Raw genomic sequence first — 19,891 nt, forward strand, 5'->3', positions numbered from 1 at the left:
CCGCAGTTTCTATTGGTTTACCAGGCGGGTATCATTGGTACAGAATACTCAGGCTGCCACTGTATTCCGGGATATATAGGGTTATTGTTCTGTAAAACCTCAGTGAGTCTTGCAGTTTCCATTGGGAGCACAGATGGGAGCTGTTAGAGGAGCGCAGGTCTTATCCAGCCAGGATCCAGCTGCCGTGTCACAGACAAATTGCTATTTTTCCATAAACCTTTTTCACCCCTCTGAATAATGAATAATCTCTACAATTTATCAATGTGATTTGGACGGACATTTCATTTTTCATCCAAGCTGCATTGTTATTACTGTGCTGAAAAGAAAGAGCCTAGCTGGCATTATCATCCTATCGATTGCTGACGTAGGTAACAATATGGTACTATGACGCACCTGTGTCCTCTGTACAACAAATGTGATGGTGCAGGCTAAACTGTGATACATGGGACAAAGAAGCTGCTGGTTTACAGCTAACTAGTCACTGTGTAAATGTATTACATAACTTGTATCCTGTACAAATCCTGTATTATCCTCCAGAGCTGCACTCACTATTCTGCTGGTGGGGTGACTGTGTACTTATATTACATTACTTATCCTGTACTGATCCTGAGTTACATCCTGTATTATACCCCAGAGCAGCACTTCCTATTCTGCTGGTGGGGTCACTGTGTACATACATTACATTACTGATCTTGAGTTACATCCTGTATTATACCCCAGAGCAGCACTTCCTATTCTGCTGGTGGGGTCACTATGTACATACATGACTTATCTTGTAGTGATCTTATATCTTGTTGCACTTCTTGTGCTCTCTGGTGACTGTGACACCACATATATATCTTAGGGCTTATTCACACTATCGCGGCACGGATTCCCTAGCCGGAGCCCCCCTCCACGGGTCCCCCCACCCCCATGATGTGCTCTCCTGTCATCGCATCTACTACTCACCTATTCCCCTGTGCAGACCAGCTACAAGCGCTCACCGGAAGTGGCCTGGACTACGCTGCTTGGAGAAGGCAGCGGAGTCCCGGACACTTATGTTGAACATGTACACCGGTCAGCACGAGGGAATAGGTGAGTAGTAGATGCGATGACAGGAGAGCACATCATGCTCTCCTGTCATCTCTGCAGCCGGGCTGCTGGGGGTGGGTCGGAGGGGGTGATGCATGCCGTGATCCGCACTAGGACATGTACTAGTTTTCGCAGTGCGGGTCACAGCATGAATCATGTGAATGGCTGCATTGACTTCAATGGTCCCTAAAATTGCACGTGGTCGCGGATTACGGCACATGTGAATGCAGCCTTAGGTTGTTGGAGATATCTCTGTATGAGAGGATAGAACAGAGGGCTGTGATGTATATACATAGACATACATGTCATTATATCATTAATAGGCTCCAAAAAGGTATACTGTTTTTCATAGCACAAGTAGATATGTCTGGCTATAAATACTGGTGTGGTGTACGCCAGTGGCAGGTGAATTGGGGCGTATGGACTAATTCAGTGTATGTGCCAGGATTTATTACCAGAATGGCCGCTGTTGCTTCAGTATAAGACTCACATGGAAAGGAGAAGTCGGCTATACTAGCAAAGGGACTGTATCCCTGGCTTGTCCCTATAAAGCGTTTTACAGGGGGATCAGCAGATCGGTGTGCAGGGAACAATGGCCGCTCATGACGCATTGTTGTGCTTTGTTGCAGCTGATGTGGATCTGCAGGATGCCGTGTGCGTGGAGCTTCACAAGACGTCTGCCGGGCTGGGCTTCAGCCTGGATGGAGGAAAAGCTTCTATTTATGGGGACAGGCCTCTGTTCATCAAAAGGATATTTAAAGGTATGTTTTATGCAGCTGTCACCTTGTGCAGCTCTGGCTGACAGGATAATGATACAGTCACCTGTACAAATGACAGGAGCGCTGGGCGGAGGCCGACCTACCTGAGCGCTGTGTACAGGTCGGGCCCTGTTATTGAGAAGCTGTCGGATAATTGTTAGGCGTGTCCATGGAAGAGAATCTTCTTATCGTAGACACTAGCAGTAAGCTTCTAGTCAGACAGAAGAGTCACCACTATATGCAGAACATGACTGCCTACTACAGATCATCGACTGATCCACAGCCCTGCCATCACCAATATATCTTAGTGTAAGAGTCCATGAGGACTGCCTATATTGATACACTAAAGCAAACCCTCAGCTTTCAGAAAGACCGTGGCAGGATAGTTGTCAAGAATCTATGTAAAAAGAACATTGATTCCATTCACAGACAGCAAGCAGGGATCTTATAGTGGTGAGAAACTGAAATATACACAATTATTAAGGTGTTACTGTCATTTATCAAAACTTTTGAGGCACATCAAAAAAAATTATCGGTTGTGGTTTGGGTGTTCAGACCCGATTGCTTTTTTTAAGCAGGTAGAAGTGCTTCCTTACAGTGGTACTCTGCATTAGTAGACCCTATTAAAAACATCTCCAGCTCTGGACAGTTTCTGACATCAACAGAGGTGGCAGCAGAGAGCACCATGTCAGACTGGAAAGAATAAACCACTTCCTGCAGGACATACAGCAGCTGATAAGCACTGGAAGACTGGAGATTTTCTGAACTTTCTAAAACCAGTTGATTTGAAAAAAAAATTTTTTGCCGGAGTATCCTTTTAAGTGTTGCTGTCCCACTGATTGTATAGTAGTCTATGGAAACCCTCTCCTGCAGTGATCCAGTGGGCACAGCTGAGCGCTTCTCCTGGCTTCTCCTACCACTCAGTTGTGTTACACTTGTCGATACATCACTGTGACATGTTAAAACTTTTGTTAAATGACGGCAACACTGTGTAAGACCTGAAAACCCCTCTAGGGCTATGTTCACACCAGTCCGTTTTGACACCGATTTTGTTGGATATCTCATGCCGAACAAGTATGATAGTGCAAATGTTTCCACAAACTTATGTGCATATTACAGACACCGTGCAGATTTTCAGGGCCCCTGTGTCAGCCTTGGATCCTCATGTAAATATGACTTATATGACCATGTCTCTGCTGCCCCCTCTGTCCATGTCAGGAACTGCCCAGAGCAGTGCAGTAATATGGCCACATCCCATTAGATCCTGTCAGGGCCGATTCTAGGTTCTATGCTGCCTGAGGCAAAAATTGAAACTGCGCCCCTTCCCCCGCAAACACAACTATATACCAGCAGTGAACATTGCATATATAACTACATACCAACAGTGCATACAGAACTATATAACAGAAGTGCATACACTAAGGGTATGTTCACACTGAGTAAAACAGGTGGAATTCCGCGGTGGAACTCTCCGCCGCACGATCCCGCCTGTCTCTTTGTCCCATAGCCCATCTATGGGAGAGCGTGCGCTCCTCCGCAGCCGCCGCTCTCCGCTCGAAGAAGTAACATGATACTTTTTTGAGCGGAGAGCGGCGGCTGCAGAGGAGCATGTATAAGTGCCAGTCTTAATGGTGGTGACATATGGGGAGCCAAGTGTTAGAGACCCCCAAATAGTATAGGCCTCAGAAGGCCTAATACTGCCAGCTTCAGACACTCAATAATACTGTTAGCCTCAGAGACCACCTTACCCATATCATCATACTACTCCCCCCTTCATCCTCCATCATCATACTACTCCCCCCTTCATCCTCCATCATCATACTACTCCCCCCTTCATCCTCCTGCCCTATCATCATACTACTACCCCCACCTTTATCCTCCAGACCCTCCATCATCATACTACGACCCACTTTATCATCCTCCTGCCCTTCCATCATCATAGTATAACCCCCCTCATCCTCCTGCCCTTCCATCATCATAGTATAACCCCTCTCATCCTCCTGTCCTTCCATCATCAAACTACAACCCCTCTCATCCTCCATCCTCATAGTACAACCCCTCTCATCCTCCTGTCCCTCCATCATCATAGTATAACCCCCCTCATCCTCCTGCCCTTCCATCATCATAGTATAACCCCTCTCATCCTCCTGTCCTTCCATCATCAAACTACAACCCCTCTCATCCTCCATCCTCATAGTACAACCCCTCTCATCCTCCTGTCCCTCCATCATCATAGTATAACCCCGCTCATCCTCCTGCCCTTCTATCATCATACTACAACTACCCCTCTCATCCTTCTGCCCTTTCATCATCATACTACTACCCCTCTCATCCTTCCGCCCTTTCATCATCATACTACTACCCCTCTCATCCTTCTGCCCTTTCATCATCATAGTACTACCCGTCTCATCCTCCTGCCCTTTCATCATCATACTACTTCTCCCTTCATCCTCCTCCTGTGCCTTCATCATCATACCACTAGCCCCTTCATCTGTATTTAAAACAAAAAAAGCCATACTCACCTCACCAGTATGGACCCTCTAGTCTTCCAGGGACTCCTCTCCCGCTCTGCATGGGTGACATCACTCGCGCTCGGCAGGGGGCGGGGCTTCCCGCGGCAGAGGGCGGAGCTTCCCGGGACATGGTTTTGCCGGGGCTGTCTCGCCAGAATCAGGACAGTCCCGGCAAAATCTGAGGGCCCCCACCTGCTCCCCTCCTCACCATCCGGACCGGGATCCACCGCTTCTCCTTTCCCTCGGTGACAGGAGAAGACGCCACACAGGCCCCTTCCCCAGGCCAGGTCACAGCGCCATACACGCTCTCTGTTGTACAGCATTGTGACCTGGCCTGGGGGAGGGGCCTGTCACCCAGCGGATGCCGTACAGGGGAGAGGATTATAGTGTGAGTGGGGGCGTCCTCTCCTGTCACCGAGGGCCACGAGTCTGACGGCAGTGCATCCCTAGAAGCTGCAGAGCTGCAGCTTCTAGGGATGCGGAAAGGGGGACACCTGAGCGGTCGGCGGGAGTCAGATGACAGGGCAGAAGTTGCCGCCCCTAAAGGGACCCCAGAATGTGCCGCCTGAGGCGGAATACTCATTCCGCCTCATGGCAGAAGCGGCCCTGGATCCTGTATGTAGCAGATAGTGACCTGACACCGGATTATACACAGTACATTATGTCTCTATACTGCCGGAGTACATACGGTTCCTGTTTAGTGAATATGTCAGACCCCGCTGTGCCCCCTGTACCATGTATTATGGCGTGTGTTTATCCTTCATCTCAGTGCTGACTGCTATACATTCCCATCCACAATGTATTGGATTTCCTTCCCCCGTGTTACACAATGGCCGCCTGTATCTCCTGTGGGGGTCCTCAGTGATTTATGGGCGCTCATACTTCTCGTGTTAAGGCTTTCAGGCCGGTGTTAAATCCGTATTGGTTTCTGCTTCAGTGGAAAGTACAGCGATTATTAGAGAAATATGTTCCATCCCGGATTACGTCACCTCTGTCTACAATTGGTTACAGTTTCTATCTGATATCCCCATGTGTGGAGGGTTCTGTCCACATCATGTGTAGCGGGGCCCCTCACATACTTTGTATGGCTGTAGGTTTCCATCATCAGAGGGAGACAAGTTTTTATGTTTGTCTGCATAACTTCCAGTATACAGCACCATACAACTTCTGTACAGTGTGGGATAATAATGACTGCCCCCCGATGATGTCATCAGCAGAGATGATGCTAAGGCAGTGATGTCATCACCCATGTGCATTTTCACACCCACCGGCCTACAATGTGCTCTGCTCGCTCCCTCCACCAATATTATTCTAGGCCAGCGGTCTTAAACGCAATTCACCCGGGGGCCGCTGGAGGTAGAGTCTGGGTGAAGCTGGGCTGCATCAGGTTTTCCACAAGAAAAGGGGTGTATGACTATACAGGGGGTCACATAGGGATAGGGGTGTATGACTATACAGGGGATCACTGTGTCCTTTATCAATCACAGCGCACTGAAAGGCCAGGTTGGGCCGGGTGAGGGGGGGGCACACTGACTGACAGGACGGGTGCGGGAGGAAGCGCACTAACGGGACAGGTGAGGGGGGGAGTGCACTGACAGGACAGGACAGGCTGGGTCGGGTGGGCGGAAGTTCACTGTTGGGAGGGGGGGGGTCACTGACAGGCTAGAAGGGGGTGCTCTGACACATACGGCGCTGCACCAACCTGTGCAGCGCTCACAGCTCAGCCCTCAGGCAGGGAGACGAAAATACCTCAAATACCGTTCTGGCAAAGTTGAGGTCGGTTAACAGACGCCAGAAACGGTAACAATATTTTCACGTATATCGCCCAGCCCTAACCCTACCGTGATTGGTAGGTTCATTCAGCTCTGCACACAACACTGAAAAGAGCTATTCGTATCAAACTTGGGCCACACTAACATTAAACATTGATATTGAGGTGGGGGCTTCAAACTATTGTACCGAGGGCCGCAGTTGGCCTGGGGGCGCGAGTCTGGGACCCCTGTTCTAGGCAGTTATGTTGGTGATAGAGCCTTATAGAGGATGATCAACCTCTGGCAATGGTCAGCGCAGCTCCTTAATATCCGCCTGGCACTGACTTTATAGGGTCACTGCCCCCCCCCCCCCCCAGCACCTGTGATGTCATAATGGTGATGGTTTTTACACTTTACCACCACCAGTGATATTCCAGGCAGCCATGTTGACACCTGAAATATATCCAATATATAAAGAGGACACATCATGACTCTGGCAGAGGCTACTGAGTTGTGACATTAGCATACAGCTACTTTTATGAGACTTTCACCACGGTTATGTCTGCACCCTTATTTTCCAACAAAACACAGTAATCACTGAACTCAAGGAGAACAGCGAAAAAAAATTCCAATGAAGTACTCAATCAAGAGTCTCCACTGATGCCCCCAAAAATATAAATATGCAAAACAAGAGTCCGTGGAGCCTCAGTTACGAGTCTCAAAACACGGGATAGCCAGATATCTCTAGCCTGTTGCCAACGGGGGGGCCTCCATGATGGGGAGAGCACCACACCACCCTGATAAATAACCCCTTAAGTCCCACTCGGTTGCGAGTATTGGAACATAGACAGGGAAACAACAGGATGGCCCCTTTTGTCAATGTCTAACTCAAGGTGCGAGTATTGCGATCATGACAAGGGCTTACAAAGGCAGGCCTGCCTGGCAACAGGCTAGAGATATCTGGCTATCCCGTGTTTTGAGACTCGTAACTGAGGCTCCACGGACTCTTGTTTTGCATGCACCCTTATTTTGTCATCTTATAAGCAATACTCCTATAACCTCATTACATGCAGTGGTTCCCTATGACCTCATCATGTGCACTGGTTACTTATGAGCTCATTACATGCAGTGATTCCCTATGACCTCATCACATACAGTGGTTCCCTATGACCTCATTACATGCACTGGTATGCCCTATGATGTCAACCACCAGCGCTCCCTGAGCTGTGATACAGCATACCAGCTTCTTTTATGAGACTTTCATGACCAGGTTTTTGTCTGCACCCATTTTTTGTCTTATGCAGAATACCCCTATGACAACATCTCATGCAGAATACCCCTATAACATCATCACATGCACTGGTTCCCTATGACATCATCAGATGCACTGGTTCCTTATGAGATCATCACATGCACTGGTTCCCTATGACATCATCACATGCATCTGTTCCCTATGACATCATCACATGCATCGGTTCCCTATGACATAATCATATGCACTGGTTCCCTATGACATCATCACATGCATCTGTCCCCTATGACATCACCACATGCACCGGTTCCCTATGACATCATCACATGCACTGGTTCCCTATGACATCATCACATGCATCTGTTCCCTATGACATTACATGCACTGGTTCCCTATGACATCATCACATGCACTGGTTCCTTATGACATCATCACATGCGCTGGTTCCCTATGACATCATCACATGCACTGGTTCCCTATGACATCATCACATGCACTGGTTCCCTATGACATCATCACATGCACTGGTTCCCTATGACATCATCACATGCACTGGTTCCCTATGACATCATCACATGCACTGGTTCCCTATGACATCATCACATGCACTGGTTCCTTATGACATCATCACATGCGCCGGTTTACTATGACATCATCACATGCACTGGTTCCCTATGACATCATCACATGCATCTGTTCCCTATGACATCATCACATGCACTGGTTCCCTATGACATTACATGCACTGGTACCCTATGACATCATCACATGCACTGGTTCCTTATGACATCATCACATGTGCCGGTTTACTATGACATCATCACATGCATCTGTTCCCTATAACATCACATGCACTGGTTCCCTATGTTATGTTATTACATGTACTGGAAGCCAGTAGCCTGTGTCCACACTTTAATCTGCATCTCTTCTTTGTCAGACTATCAGCTTTGTATGTGGAGAATTTCAGTACATGAAGCACTTACTGATTGTACCAAATCTTGACTTTATCACTTTTTGCCCACAGGTGGCGCAGCTGAGCAGGCTGGAAAAATAGAGATCGGGGATGAAATCATTTCAATTGGTGGGAAAGCTTTGATTGGCCTCATGCACTATGACGCTTGGAACATAATCAAAGCGGTTCCTGAGGGGCCGGTACAGTTACTGATCAGAAAACACAGGACTGCAGTGTGAGGAGAAGCCCCTCTCTATGCACTTATTCTCTGTACAGAGGGCTGAGCGCCCCCTAGCTGTGTCCATGGGAATGACTTCACGGTAAAGACCTGGGACATCAGGCAGTGATGACACCGGACACTTATATCTGGACCTTCAAGGATCTATAAAGATCAGAGGACACTGGGTCAGCCTCGACTGCGCTACTACTCCTGGCGATGCCATGCAGCGAGGATTCGCCAGTCTGTACTTCTCATGTGGTGATTAAACTTGAATAATAACATTTATTTATATCTTCTATTTTAACTTTTTTATCTACAGGAAAGGATTATGTTGCATTTACGATCCTATAGATGCAGCAGAGCTGAGTTCTTCTCGTGCACTGTGATATTGTCCAGTTGGTTTAGCTATGGTCCTATGACAGGCTTGGCTCTGCTACAACTCATCGGAGAAGGAACTTTACTTGGACGTCTTCTCACAGATAAATTAATAGATATACTGTAGTTATTTGTCTATAAATGGGGCTGAGCTGAGGGTGGAAGAAAGGAATCTGTCTCTCTAGCGCCACCTATAGGTACCTACAGATATAAATAAATATATATATATATATATATATATATATATATATATATATATATATAATATAAATTTGCAGGTCTTATAGGTGCCGCTAGAGAAACCATTTTCTTTCTTCTGGAGCAGACATACTGTACTCTGCTCACCTTTTAGCTCTGGGTAGCCAGTACAATATACAGATGAAGCAGAGCTGAGTATGGAGACAAAAATTACAGATAACGCTCTATGAAATCATGGTTATCTGAACTGACAAACTCAGCTCTGCTAAGTCTTTGACCCAGCTCCTAGGGCTGATAGTGTATAGACAATAAAGAACTGATGCCACAGCGACACCTGATGCTATAGATTTATACACAGACTCATAGATATATATATATATATATATATATGTACGGCAGGTAAAGAGTCTGTGCCCCCCCCCCCCCCACAGCGCTCATTGACGGGTAAATCCTTTATGTTGTCAAAGTATATTCCACTATTTTTATTACACATAGAGCAGAGGTCTGCAGTCGGTTTGTATAACTACAACTCTTAGCATCTTCCTAGATCCTGAGTGTTGTGGCATGCTGGGAGTTGTAGTTACAGTGACCCAGGTTGTAGATCACTGATATAGAGAATATAGTGTATAAGAAAGTATTTTTAACACAGGAAAGTCGTCTATGCTCTAGCACGCACCTTGTCTATAGGTGACTCCTATAGGATGGTTGGTCACTTGTCATTTCCTTGTCAGGATCATTCACATTATTTTTGGAGAATGGTTTAGCAGCATCTCTGGGTACAAAGGGCTTATACTCCTGGGTATGGAGTACAGGTTGTGACTGCAGCAACAGACTGCCCCATAAACCAATTTACATCATGTATTATGTGATAGCATATTAAGTGACTAAAGGGGTATTTTTATTATAATTTTTTTTCAATCAACTCTTTTTTTAATCAAATTCTTTCATTTAAAAATCTCAAGTCTTCTAGTACATATCAGCTGCTGTATGACCTGCAGGAAGTGGTGTATTCTCTCCAGTCTGACACAGTGCTCTCTGCTGCCACCTCTGTCCATGTCAGGAACTGTCCAGAGCAGGAGAAAACCTCTCCTACTCTGGACAGTTCCTGACATGGACAGAGGTGGCAGCAGACATCACTGTGTCAGACTGGAGAGAATACACCACTTCCTGCAGGACATACAACAGCTGATATGTACTAGAGATTTTTAAATAGAAGTAAATTACAAAGTTTTATAACTTTCTGACACCAGTTGTTTTAAAAGAAAACATTTTTTTTTATTCTGGAGGTTCCCCTTTAACTTCCATTCACTTTAATAGAGAGTGACCTCATATAGACAGACTGCTATCATAAAGGATTAATGCCCTCACCCCTGTGATATCGCAGTCCATGCTGCCCCTTTAAGGTGTTATGACTTCTATGACATCATAACTCATGTGTAGTCACAATCCATATAGTCTGTTGTTGCTTATTAAAGGGTTATTCCAAGAAAGCAGCCATGTTGTTGTTATCCTGGACAACCCCTTTAAAGCATATTTACATCATAGTGGGCGGTCCCCTGCTTACCAGTTCAGTGGTCGGTTCTACGAATATTTCTGAATGTATCATCAATCATGGAAGGTTTTCAATCATTATCCTTAGATTAAAAGTTATCCCCCATCCACAGGATAGAGGAGAACTATAGCTGGGGGTCCAACTGCTGGGACCTGCACCGATCCTGAGAACAAAGATCAATTGTCACAAAGATGAATGGAGCGGCAGTGCACATACCTGACCACTGATCCATTCACTGTCTATGGGATCTCCACACATAGGGAAGTATTGCACCCAGAAGACTGTGAATAGATCGGGGGCTGAACCCCTACACTGCCGCTCCAGTCACCTGGAGACATTCAGCCTTCATTTTTAGGATCAGTGCATGACCCGAGTGATCTGACCCCCAGCGATCAGCCTGTTATCAATAGCCCCTTTAAGAATCAATAGCCTCTTTAAGGATACCACCCAATGCCCAGAATTATCACCAAGGCCCCCAACATGAGTTACTTACCCATATCACTTCCCTTTCAACTATAAATCCCATCTTCTAGGACCATAAGTGTTTCCATAGGCTCCATATGTCACTTCAGTGGTCACTACGTAGATTCTTCCTTTCTAGTCGATTAGTTGGATTTTTGTACCTTTTTCCTTCTATATTTTTAACACTTACATCTAAGCGACACTATACTAGGACAGGATCGTCCTGTGTGCTATAAGGGATGATGGGAGTATTACCGATGAATTAATCACTCAATGCCTTGCACTTTTTGGATGTAAAAACTGGGAACAAGGGTCATTGCTTTATGTAAAGGATTAGAAAAACATTCTTTATTCCAAAAAACAGCACCACCCTTGTCCTCAGTTTGGGTGTGGTATTGCAGCTCAAAACCATTGAAGTTAATGAAGCTGGGCTGTAATACCTGTTTTTGGAATAAAGAATCTGTGTTTTTCTAATCATGCGTAAACCCTTTAAGGACAGTATTAAAGAGGTTGTCCAGGATAAGAAAAAAATAGCCAATTTTTATTTTTTTCCCTCAAAACTGTGCCACTCTTGTCCTCAGGTTGTTGGTGGTTATTACAACTCTGCTCCATTCACTTCAATGAAACTGAGCTGCAATGCCCCACACAAACTGAGGACAGGGGTGGCGCTGTTTCTGGGAGAAAACAACTTTGTTTTTCTAACCCTGGATAATTCTTTAAAGTAACAATGAGGGCTTGAGGGGGCGAGATATGACAGATATCCTCTTTGTCATGCTTTGCTCATGCTGCAATTAGTAACACAGTCTATGTTTTATTTGAGTTTTCCTTTATGCTTATTACTACCAAAAAGCAATGCTCTCCAGCTGCTGTAAAACCACAACAACCAGCTGGAGAGCCGAACTCTGGGTTCCCTTATGGAAACCATCAGAAGCCAGGCTTACTCACAGCTGTGTAAGGACCCCATCCAAATAAAACTATTTAAAAAATACAAAGTAACAGAAGTCTCCTCCCGGGTCACCACCACCGCCATCGTCTTCTACGTCCTCACACCTTGATGATTTTTGTAACATATTGTATATTTTGTTTATAGAATTATAATTTGTTCAGTTTTTTTTGTGGGATCTTTGCCTTGTACATGACACCAGTGCAATAACACTCCATAGACTGTACATTTGTAATGCTGCTTTTCCTCAGCTATGTAAATCTGATATTGTATCTTGTTTTTAGTAGTTTTACAGAAAATAAAACACACAGTATTGCAGCTACGAGTCGTGTTTCTTCCTTATGCCTTTCTGAATGTTTTTGTGAGTCTGTGGCGGTGCAGCAGCGCCATCTGCAGGGGACATGTAACAACTACTTCAGCTTAGCTGGTGTTTATATGAATAGGTTTTCCTTACAGTAGGGGGTGACTTAACGGGTACTCTGGAGAAATGAAAAAAAGTTTTCAGTTCAACTGGTACCAGAAAGTTTTATAGATTTGAAACTTATTTCTATTAACAAAAACAAACAAACGCAAGTCATCCAGTACTTATCAGCTGCTGTATGTCCTGCAGGAAGTGGTGTATTCTTTCCAGTCTGACACAGTGCTCTCTGCTGTCATCTCTGTCCAGTAACAAATCCCCACAGAAAACCTTTCCTGCTCTGGGCAGTTCCTAACTTAGACAGAGGTGGCAGCAGAGAGCACTGTGTCAGACTGGAAAGAATACTCCACTTCCTGTGGGACATATAGCAGCTGATAAGTACTGGAAGACTAACATTTTTTTAATAGAAGTAATTTATAAATCTGTATAACTTGATGGTACTAACTACTAGTAAGAAAAATAAAAATTGGTGCCTATGTAACTGTCCAGTATAAATTAAAGGGGAAGGAGCCTGGACATTTGGCTTCTGAAAAGAGAAGCAGCAAATGATGAGTCATTGTGATTTTTTTTAGCCTCTAATGATGAATATCTGGTTGTAATCTTCACCGGCCTGAAAAAAAAAAAAAAACTGCAGCTCTCACCGCTTGTACTTTTTCTTCACTTCTTGTACAGCTGTGAGTAACAGACAAAAGATGTCTTGGGTGTCCTCAGTAGTCACAGCACTGTTAGGGTCAGCACCGTGCAAACAAGACTTCTTGACATTGCTAAATCTGCCCAAATATTTCTACCTAGTAAAGCACGTTAAAGTGTCACTGTCGTTATAACATTCAAAATCTAAATCAACAGTAGATGTTAAATATGCTGTAAATCAAAGCTGTACTTACCAGAAATCCAGGTCCAGTCTCCTGAGCGCTCAGATGGCCTGGGATACACAGGACTGCCTGTTTTTAGATTTCGAAAGTTATTACAACAGTGAGACTTTAATCCATGGATCAGTCATGTATGCAAAAATAATAAATGTAAGCATAGGCGGATTATAATGAGGGCAATCTGGGCTACCACCCGGGGCCTTGGGCTCCAGGGGGCCCCAGGGAGATTGGCTACATCATAACCCTGCCTGTCCCACTGCCTAACAGCGCCGCGGTCACCCGTTGCTGCGCTGTGCACCGTCCTTTAACTGTAAGCGTGTTTTTTTTTTTTTGCAGAAATTAATAGTCCAGGCGATTTTAAGAAACTTTGTAATTGGGTTATTAGGCAAATATGCCATTATCTGCATTCAAAAAGACTTTCCCCAGGTCCCCCCATCCTCTCCTTTCTCTCATCCACTGCTCATTATCAGGAAATCTCGACTTTTTTTTACATCAGTTGAGCCCTGTGTAATCTATGGAGGGGGGAGGAGGGAGATTAGTCGCCAGCAGAGAACAAAGGATTACACAGCAGGACCTGTGTGAAAGCTGGTATTCAGAGGTCAGAGCTGACTTCAGAGGAGATATCCCGGTGATGTAGCTGTGAATTAACTCTTTGTTGACCTGTTTTGGTGCCTCATCTTCCTCCAGCCCTTCCCTCTCCATAAGACAACCAGGGGGGAGAGCTTCAAACAGCTTTTTCGTGATAAAAATGCATTTTTTGGCTAATAAACCCACTACTAGTACTATTGATTTCTGCAAACATTTTTTAAAAGATAGTGACACTTTAAGTGCTGCCCTCTCTCTCCCTCGTACTGGTCCATGCCGCCAGTCTCCATCTGTTTAGGAGAGGGCAGAACTACCGCCGTCCGCTGCATCAGTACTATAAAGGCTTGGTGCTCTGAACTGATGTCACTGCAGCATCCGGCAAACGTGCGGAGCCTCTGGAGGGCTGCAAATAGCCAGGATCCGGCTCTGATTGGCAGGACGAGGAACCACTCCTGAGGCCGCAGGCAGCATTCTGCCTCCAGCCACAAGAACCAGATCCCTCCCCCAATGCTTTGGCGCACCACTGAGAGGAAGCAGTCACCGGACATTGCTTTGCTGAAGCTAGGTCAGTATACTTTCTTGTTATGTTTTTTTTGCACTGGGAGGCCTGTTTGGGAGGTTTTCTACCCAACAGCAGGATGCCTTCAAGGTGGGAGGGGGGATAACTTACAGAGGACTGCCCACATGGGATGGAGGGGGTTAAATTACAGGGGGATATCTACATGGGAATGGGGGGTTTACAGGGGATCACCTACATGGGGTCAAGGGGGATTAAATTGCAGGAGTATATCTACATGGGGTGAGGGGGTTTACATGGTATTGCCTACATGGGGAGGAGGGGGGTTAACTTACAGGGGGATACTTTTAAGGTGGGGAGGGGGGGGGGGAACTTACTAGAGGGTGCCTGCATGTGGGAGGGGGGTAATTTACAATGGGTGCCTACATGTGGGGCAGGGGGGACTACACTTATATGGAGGAAGGCTAACTACCACAGGAGATGACTACATGGGGTGGGGGGTTACTACCAGGGACTAGGGATGGTCCGAACCTGGTTCGGACGGGGTTCGTACGAACCGGAACCCTCCGCAATGATTCCCGCTGTCTGCCCGCTCCGTGCAGTGGGCGGATCCAGCGGGAGGAACGCCTGGAAAACTGGGATACAGCCATAGCCATAGGCTGTATCCCAGTTTTCCAGGCGGTCCTCCCACTGTATCCGCCCGCTGCACGGAGCGGGCAGATAGTGGGAATCCGATGCCGAGCGTTCGGGTTCGGACCATCCCTACCAGGGACATGACTACATGGGTTATAGTACTTACTGGTGGGCTCACTACCTCTGTGTTACTTACAGGGATGCCTATCTACCAGGGACACTAATCATCATGATGGTCTGGGCTGGGGGATTACCTACAGGGAAGGGGGCTTGCTACTGAGGGATAGATAGGAGACCGATAGAGAAGAGATAAATGCCTAATAGAGAGGATATTGATAAATTACTGCAGAGGACTGCTGCCATTTTCCTTAGTTGGGCTAGAAGGGGCATGGTTAGCAGGGGGCCCACAATTTCTGAACAGCCCAGGGCCCATGGTCCCTTAATCTGCCCCTGAATGTAAGGTAATATGTCTTATATTACTGTTCACAATCTCTGTACTCACTGACAAATCCCTGCGAGTATGTCTTCTCATTAAAAATCACAGGCAAGGGATCTGCAGCGAATTTTTCAGCGTTAAATCTGCTGCGGATCCAGCTAGTTTGTTTGTACCCTTAGTGTCCTTTACACAGCGAGATTTTATTTGATTTTTGAAGCCAAAGCCAGGGATGGATTTGAAATCTCAATCTTTTTTTATGACCTGTTCTCTGTTTTTAATCTGTTCCTGGCTTTGGCTTCAAAAATGTGTCTGATATATGTGCGTAGGAGCCGCCTAATGTATCTGCTCCTCCTCCTGCTGTGTGTCTAATATCACTGCGCCCTCTGCTGTGTGTCTAATATCACTGCGCCCCCTGCTGTGTGTCTAATATCACTGCGCCCCCTGCTGTGTGTCTAATATCACTGCGCCCTCTGCTGTGTGTCGGCTATCACTGCGCCCTCTGCTGTGTGTCGGCTATCACTGCACCCTCTGCTGTGTGTCTAATATCACTGCACCCTCTGCTGTGTGTCGGCTATCACTGCACCCTCTGCTGTGTGTCGGCTATCACTGCGCCCTCTGCTGTGTGTCGGCTATCACTGCGCCCTCTGCTGTGTGTCGGCTATCACTGCGCCCTCTGCTGTGTGTCGGCTATCACTGCGCCCTCTGCTGTGTGTCGGCTATCACTGCGCCCTCTGCTGTGTGTCGGCTATCACTGCGCCCTCTGCTGTGTGTCGGCTATCACTGCGCCCTCTGCTGTGTGTCGGCTATCACTGCGCCCTCTGCTGTGTGTCTAATATCACTGGGCCCCTGCTGTGTGTCTAATATCACTGGGCCCCTGCTGTGTGTCTAATATCACGGCGCCCTCTGCTGTGTGTCTAATATCACTGCGCCCTCTGCTGTGTGTCTAATATCACTGCGCCCTCTGCTGTGTGTCTAATATCACTGCGCCCTCTGCTGTGTGTCGGCTATAACTGCGCCCTCTGCTGTGTGTCTAATATCACTGCGCCCTCTGCTGTGTGTCTAATATCACTGCGCCCTCTGCTGTGTGTCTAATATCACTGCGCCCTCTGCTGTGTGTCGGCTATAACTGCGCCCTCTGCTATTTGTCTAATATCACTGCGCCCTCTGCTGTGTGTCTAATATCCCTGCGCCCTCTGCTGTGTGTCGGCTATCACTGCGCCCTCTGCTGTGTGTCAGCTATCACTGCGCCCTCTGCTGTGTGTCGGCTATCACTGCGCCCTCTGCTGTGTGTCCGCTATCACTGCGCCCTCTGCTGTGTGTCAGCTATCACTGCGCCCTCTGCTGTGTGTCTAATATCAATGCGCCCCCTGCTGTGTGTCAGCTATCACTGCGCCCTCTGCTGTGTGTCAGCTATCACTGCACCCTCTGCTGTGTGTCTTATATCAATGCGCCCCCTGCTGTGTGTCAGCTATCACTGCGCCCTCTGCTGTGTGTCTAATATCAATGCGCCCCCTGCTGTGTGTCAGCTATCACTGCGCCCTCTGCTGTGTGTCAGCTATCACTGCGCCCTCTGCTGTGTGTCTAATATCAATGCGCCCCCTGCTGTGTGTCAGCTATCACTGCGCCCTCTGCTGTGTGTCAGCTATCACTGCGCCCTCTGCTGTGTGTCTAATATCACTGTGCCCCCTGCTGTGTGTCCGCTATCACTGCGCCCTCTGCTGTGTGTCTAATATCACTGTGCCCCCTGCTGTGTGTCTAATATCACTGCGCCCTCTGCTGTGTGTCAGCTATCACTGCGCCCTCTGCTGTGTGTCAGCTATCACTGCGCCCTCTGCTGTGTGTCAGCTATCACTGCGCCCTCTGCTGTGTGTCGGCTATCACTGCGCCCTCTGCTGTGTGTCGGCTATCACTGCGCCCTCTGCTGTGTGTCTAATATCACTGCACCCTCTGCTGTGTGTCTAATATCACTGCACCCTCTACTGAATACTTAGTGTCTCTGCTACTTCTGCTGTGTTATCACTGCGCCCTCTGCTGCATGTTCAGTGTCACTACTCTCACTATTGTGTCTATTATCACTGCGCCCCCTGCTGCATGTTCAGTGTCACTGCTCCCGCTGTGTCCACTGCAGAAAGTTTACTGGCACTGCGCACTATGCTGTGTCTAATGTCACTTTGCCCCCCTGCTGTACATTTATCGGCACTTCTCTGTCAGTTTGGTGTGTCTGGTAAATGCACGGCAGAAGGCGAAATGACATTGGACACATGGCGGATGGAGCAGTGACACTAAACATTCAGCAGAGGGCGAAGTGATATTAGACACACAGCAGAGGGTGTATGGATACTAGACACACAAACAAGGGATCAGTAATAATAGTCACAGTAGAAGGTGCAGTGACACTAGATTTACAGCAGAGGGCGTAGTTATACTACACACGCTACAGAGGGAGCAGTAACACTACATATACGGCAAAGGGCGCAGTGACACTAGATACACGGCAGAGGGCGCAGTGACACTAGATACACGGCAGAGGGCGCAGTGACACTAGATACACGGCAGAGGGCGCAGTGACACTAGATACACGGCAGAGGGCGCAGTGACACTAGATACACGGCAGAGGGCGCAGTGACACTAGATACATGGCAGAGGGCGCTGTGACACTAGATACACGGCAGAGGGCGCTGTGACACTAGATACACGGCGGAGGGCGCAGTGACACTAGATACATGGCAGAGGGCGCGGTGACACTAGATACACGGCGGAGGGCGCAGTGACACTGAATACACGGCAGAGGGCGCAGTGACACTAGATACACGGCAGAGGGCGCAGTGACACTAGATACACGGCAGAGGGCGCAGTGACACTAGATACACGGCAGAGGGCGCAGTGACACTAGATACACGGCAGAGGGCGCAGTGATACTACACACCCAGCAGAGGGCACAGTGACACTAGATACACGGCAGAGGGCGCAGTGATACAACACACCCAGCAGAGGGCGCAGTGACACTAGATACACGGCAGAGGGCGCTGTGACACTAGATACACGGCAGAGGGCGCAGTGACACTGAATACACGGCAGAGGGCGCAGTGACACTAGATACACGGCAGAGGGCGCAGTGACACTAGATACACGGCAGAGGGCGCAGTGATACAACACACCCAGCAGAGGGCGCAGTGACATTAGATACACGGCAGAGGGTGCAGTGATACTACACACCCAGCAGAGGGCGCAGTGACATTAGATACACGGCAGAGGGCGCAGTGATACTACACACGCAGCAGAGGTCGCAGTCATACTACACATGCAGCAGAGGGCGCAGTCATACTACACACCCAGCAGAGGGCGCAGTGATACTACAACGTATCAGAGGTAGCAGTATCACTGTATACATGGCAGATAGCGCAGTGATACTACAACACAGCAGAGGGAGCAGTGATAATACACAGGCAGCAGAGGGCGCTGTATCACTAGATATACGGCAGAGGGCGCAGTGATACTACACACGCAGCAGAGGGAGCAATGATACCAGATACACGGCAGAGGGCGCAGTGATATTAGATACACGGCAGAGGGCGCAGTGATACTACACACCCAGCAGAGGGCGCAGTGACACTAGATACACGGCAGAGGGCGCTGTGACACTAGATACACGGCAGAGGGCGCAGTGATATTAGATACACGGCAGAGGGCGCAGTGACACTGAATACACGGCAGAGGGCGCAGTGACACTAGATACACGGCAGAGGGCGCAGTGACACTAGATACACGGCAGAGGGCGCAGTGATACAACACACCCAGCAGAGGGCGCAGTGACATTAGATACACGGCAGAGGGTGCAGTGATACTACACACCCAGCAGAGGGCGCAGTGACATTAGATACACGGCAGAGGGCGCAGTGATACTACACACGCAGCAGAGGTCGCAGTCATACTACACACGCAGCAGAGGGCGCAGTCATACTACACACCCAGCAGAGGGCGCAGTGATACTACAACGTATCAGAGGTAGCAGTATCACTGTATACATGGCAGATAGCGCAGTGATACTACAACACAGCAGAGGGAGCAGTGATAATACACAGGCAGCAGAGGGCGCTGTATCACTAGATATACGGCAGAGGGCGCAGTGATACTACACACGCAGCAGAGGGAGCAATGATACCAGATACACGGCAGAGGGCGCAGTGATATTAGATACACGGCAGAGGGCGCAGTGATACTACACACCCAGCAGAGGGCGCAGTGACACTAGATACACGGCAGAGGGCGCAGTGATACTAGATACACGGCAGAGGGCACAGTGATATTAGATACACGGCAGAGGGCGCAGTGATACTACACACCCAGCAGAGGGCGCAGTGACACTAGATACACGGCAGAGGGCGC

The 19,891-nt window shown here is 47.9% G+C and overlaps 1 protein-coding gene across 6 annotated transcripts in view; it reads left to right on the top strand.

Moving 5' to 3' along the window:
• PDZD2 (PDZ domain containing 2) overlaps positions 1–8,802 on the top strand; it is a 214,013-nt gene extending 205,211 nt beyond the window's left edge. For 5 of the 6 annotated variants that reach the window (XM_069963138.1, XM_069963139.1, XM_069963140.1 and 2 more), the window contains 2 exons: positions 1,701–1,832; positions 8,370–8,802. In XM_069963138.1, coding sequence (XP_069819239.1) covers positions 1,701–1,832; positions 8,370–8,536 — 299 coding nt within the window. In that variant the 3' untranslated portion in view covers positions 8,537–8,802. The remainder of the gene's footprint in view (positions 1–1,700; positions 1,833–8,369) is intronic. The other variant, XM_069963141.1, reaches the window with a different exon arrangement.
• The last annotated feature ends 11,089 nt before the right edge of the window (positions 8,803–19,891 follow it).

This window comes from Dendropsophus ebraccatus, chromosome 3 (assembly GCF_027789765.1).
Source record: "Dendropsophus ebraccatus isolate aDenEbr1 chromosome 3, aDenEbr1.pat, whole genome shotgun sequence".
Taxonomy (NCBI): Eukaryota; Metazoa; Chordata; class Amphibia; order Anura; family Hylidae; genus Dendropsophus; species Dendropsophus ebraccatus.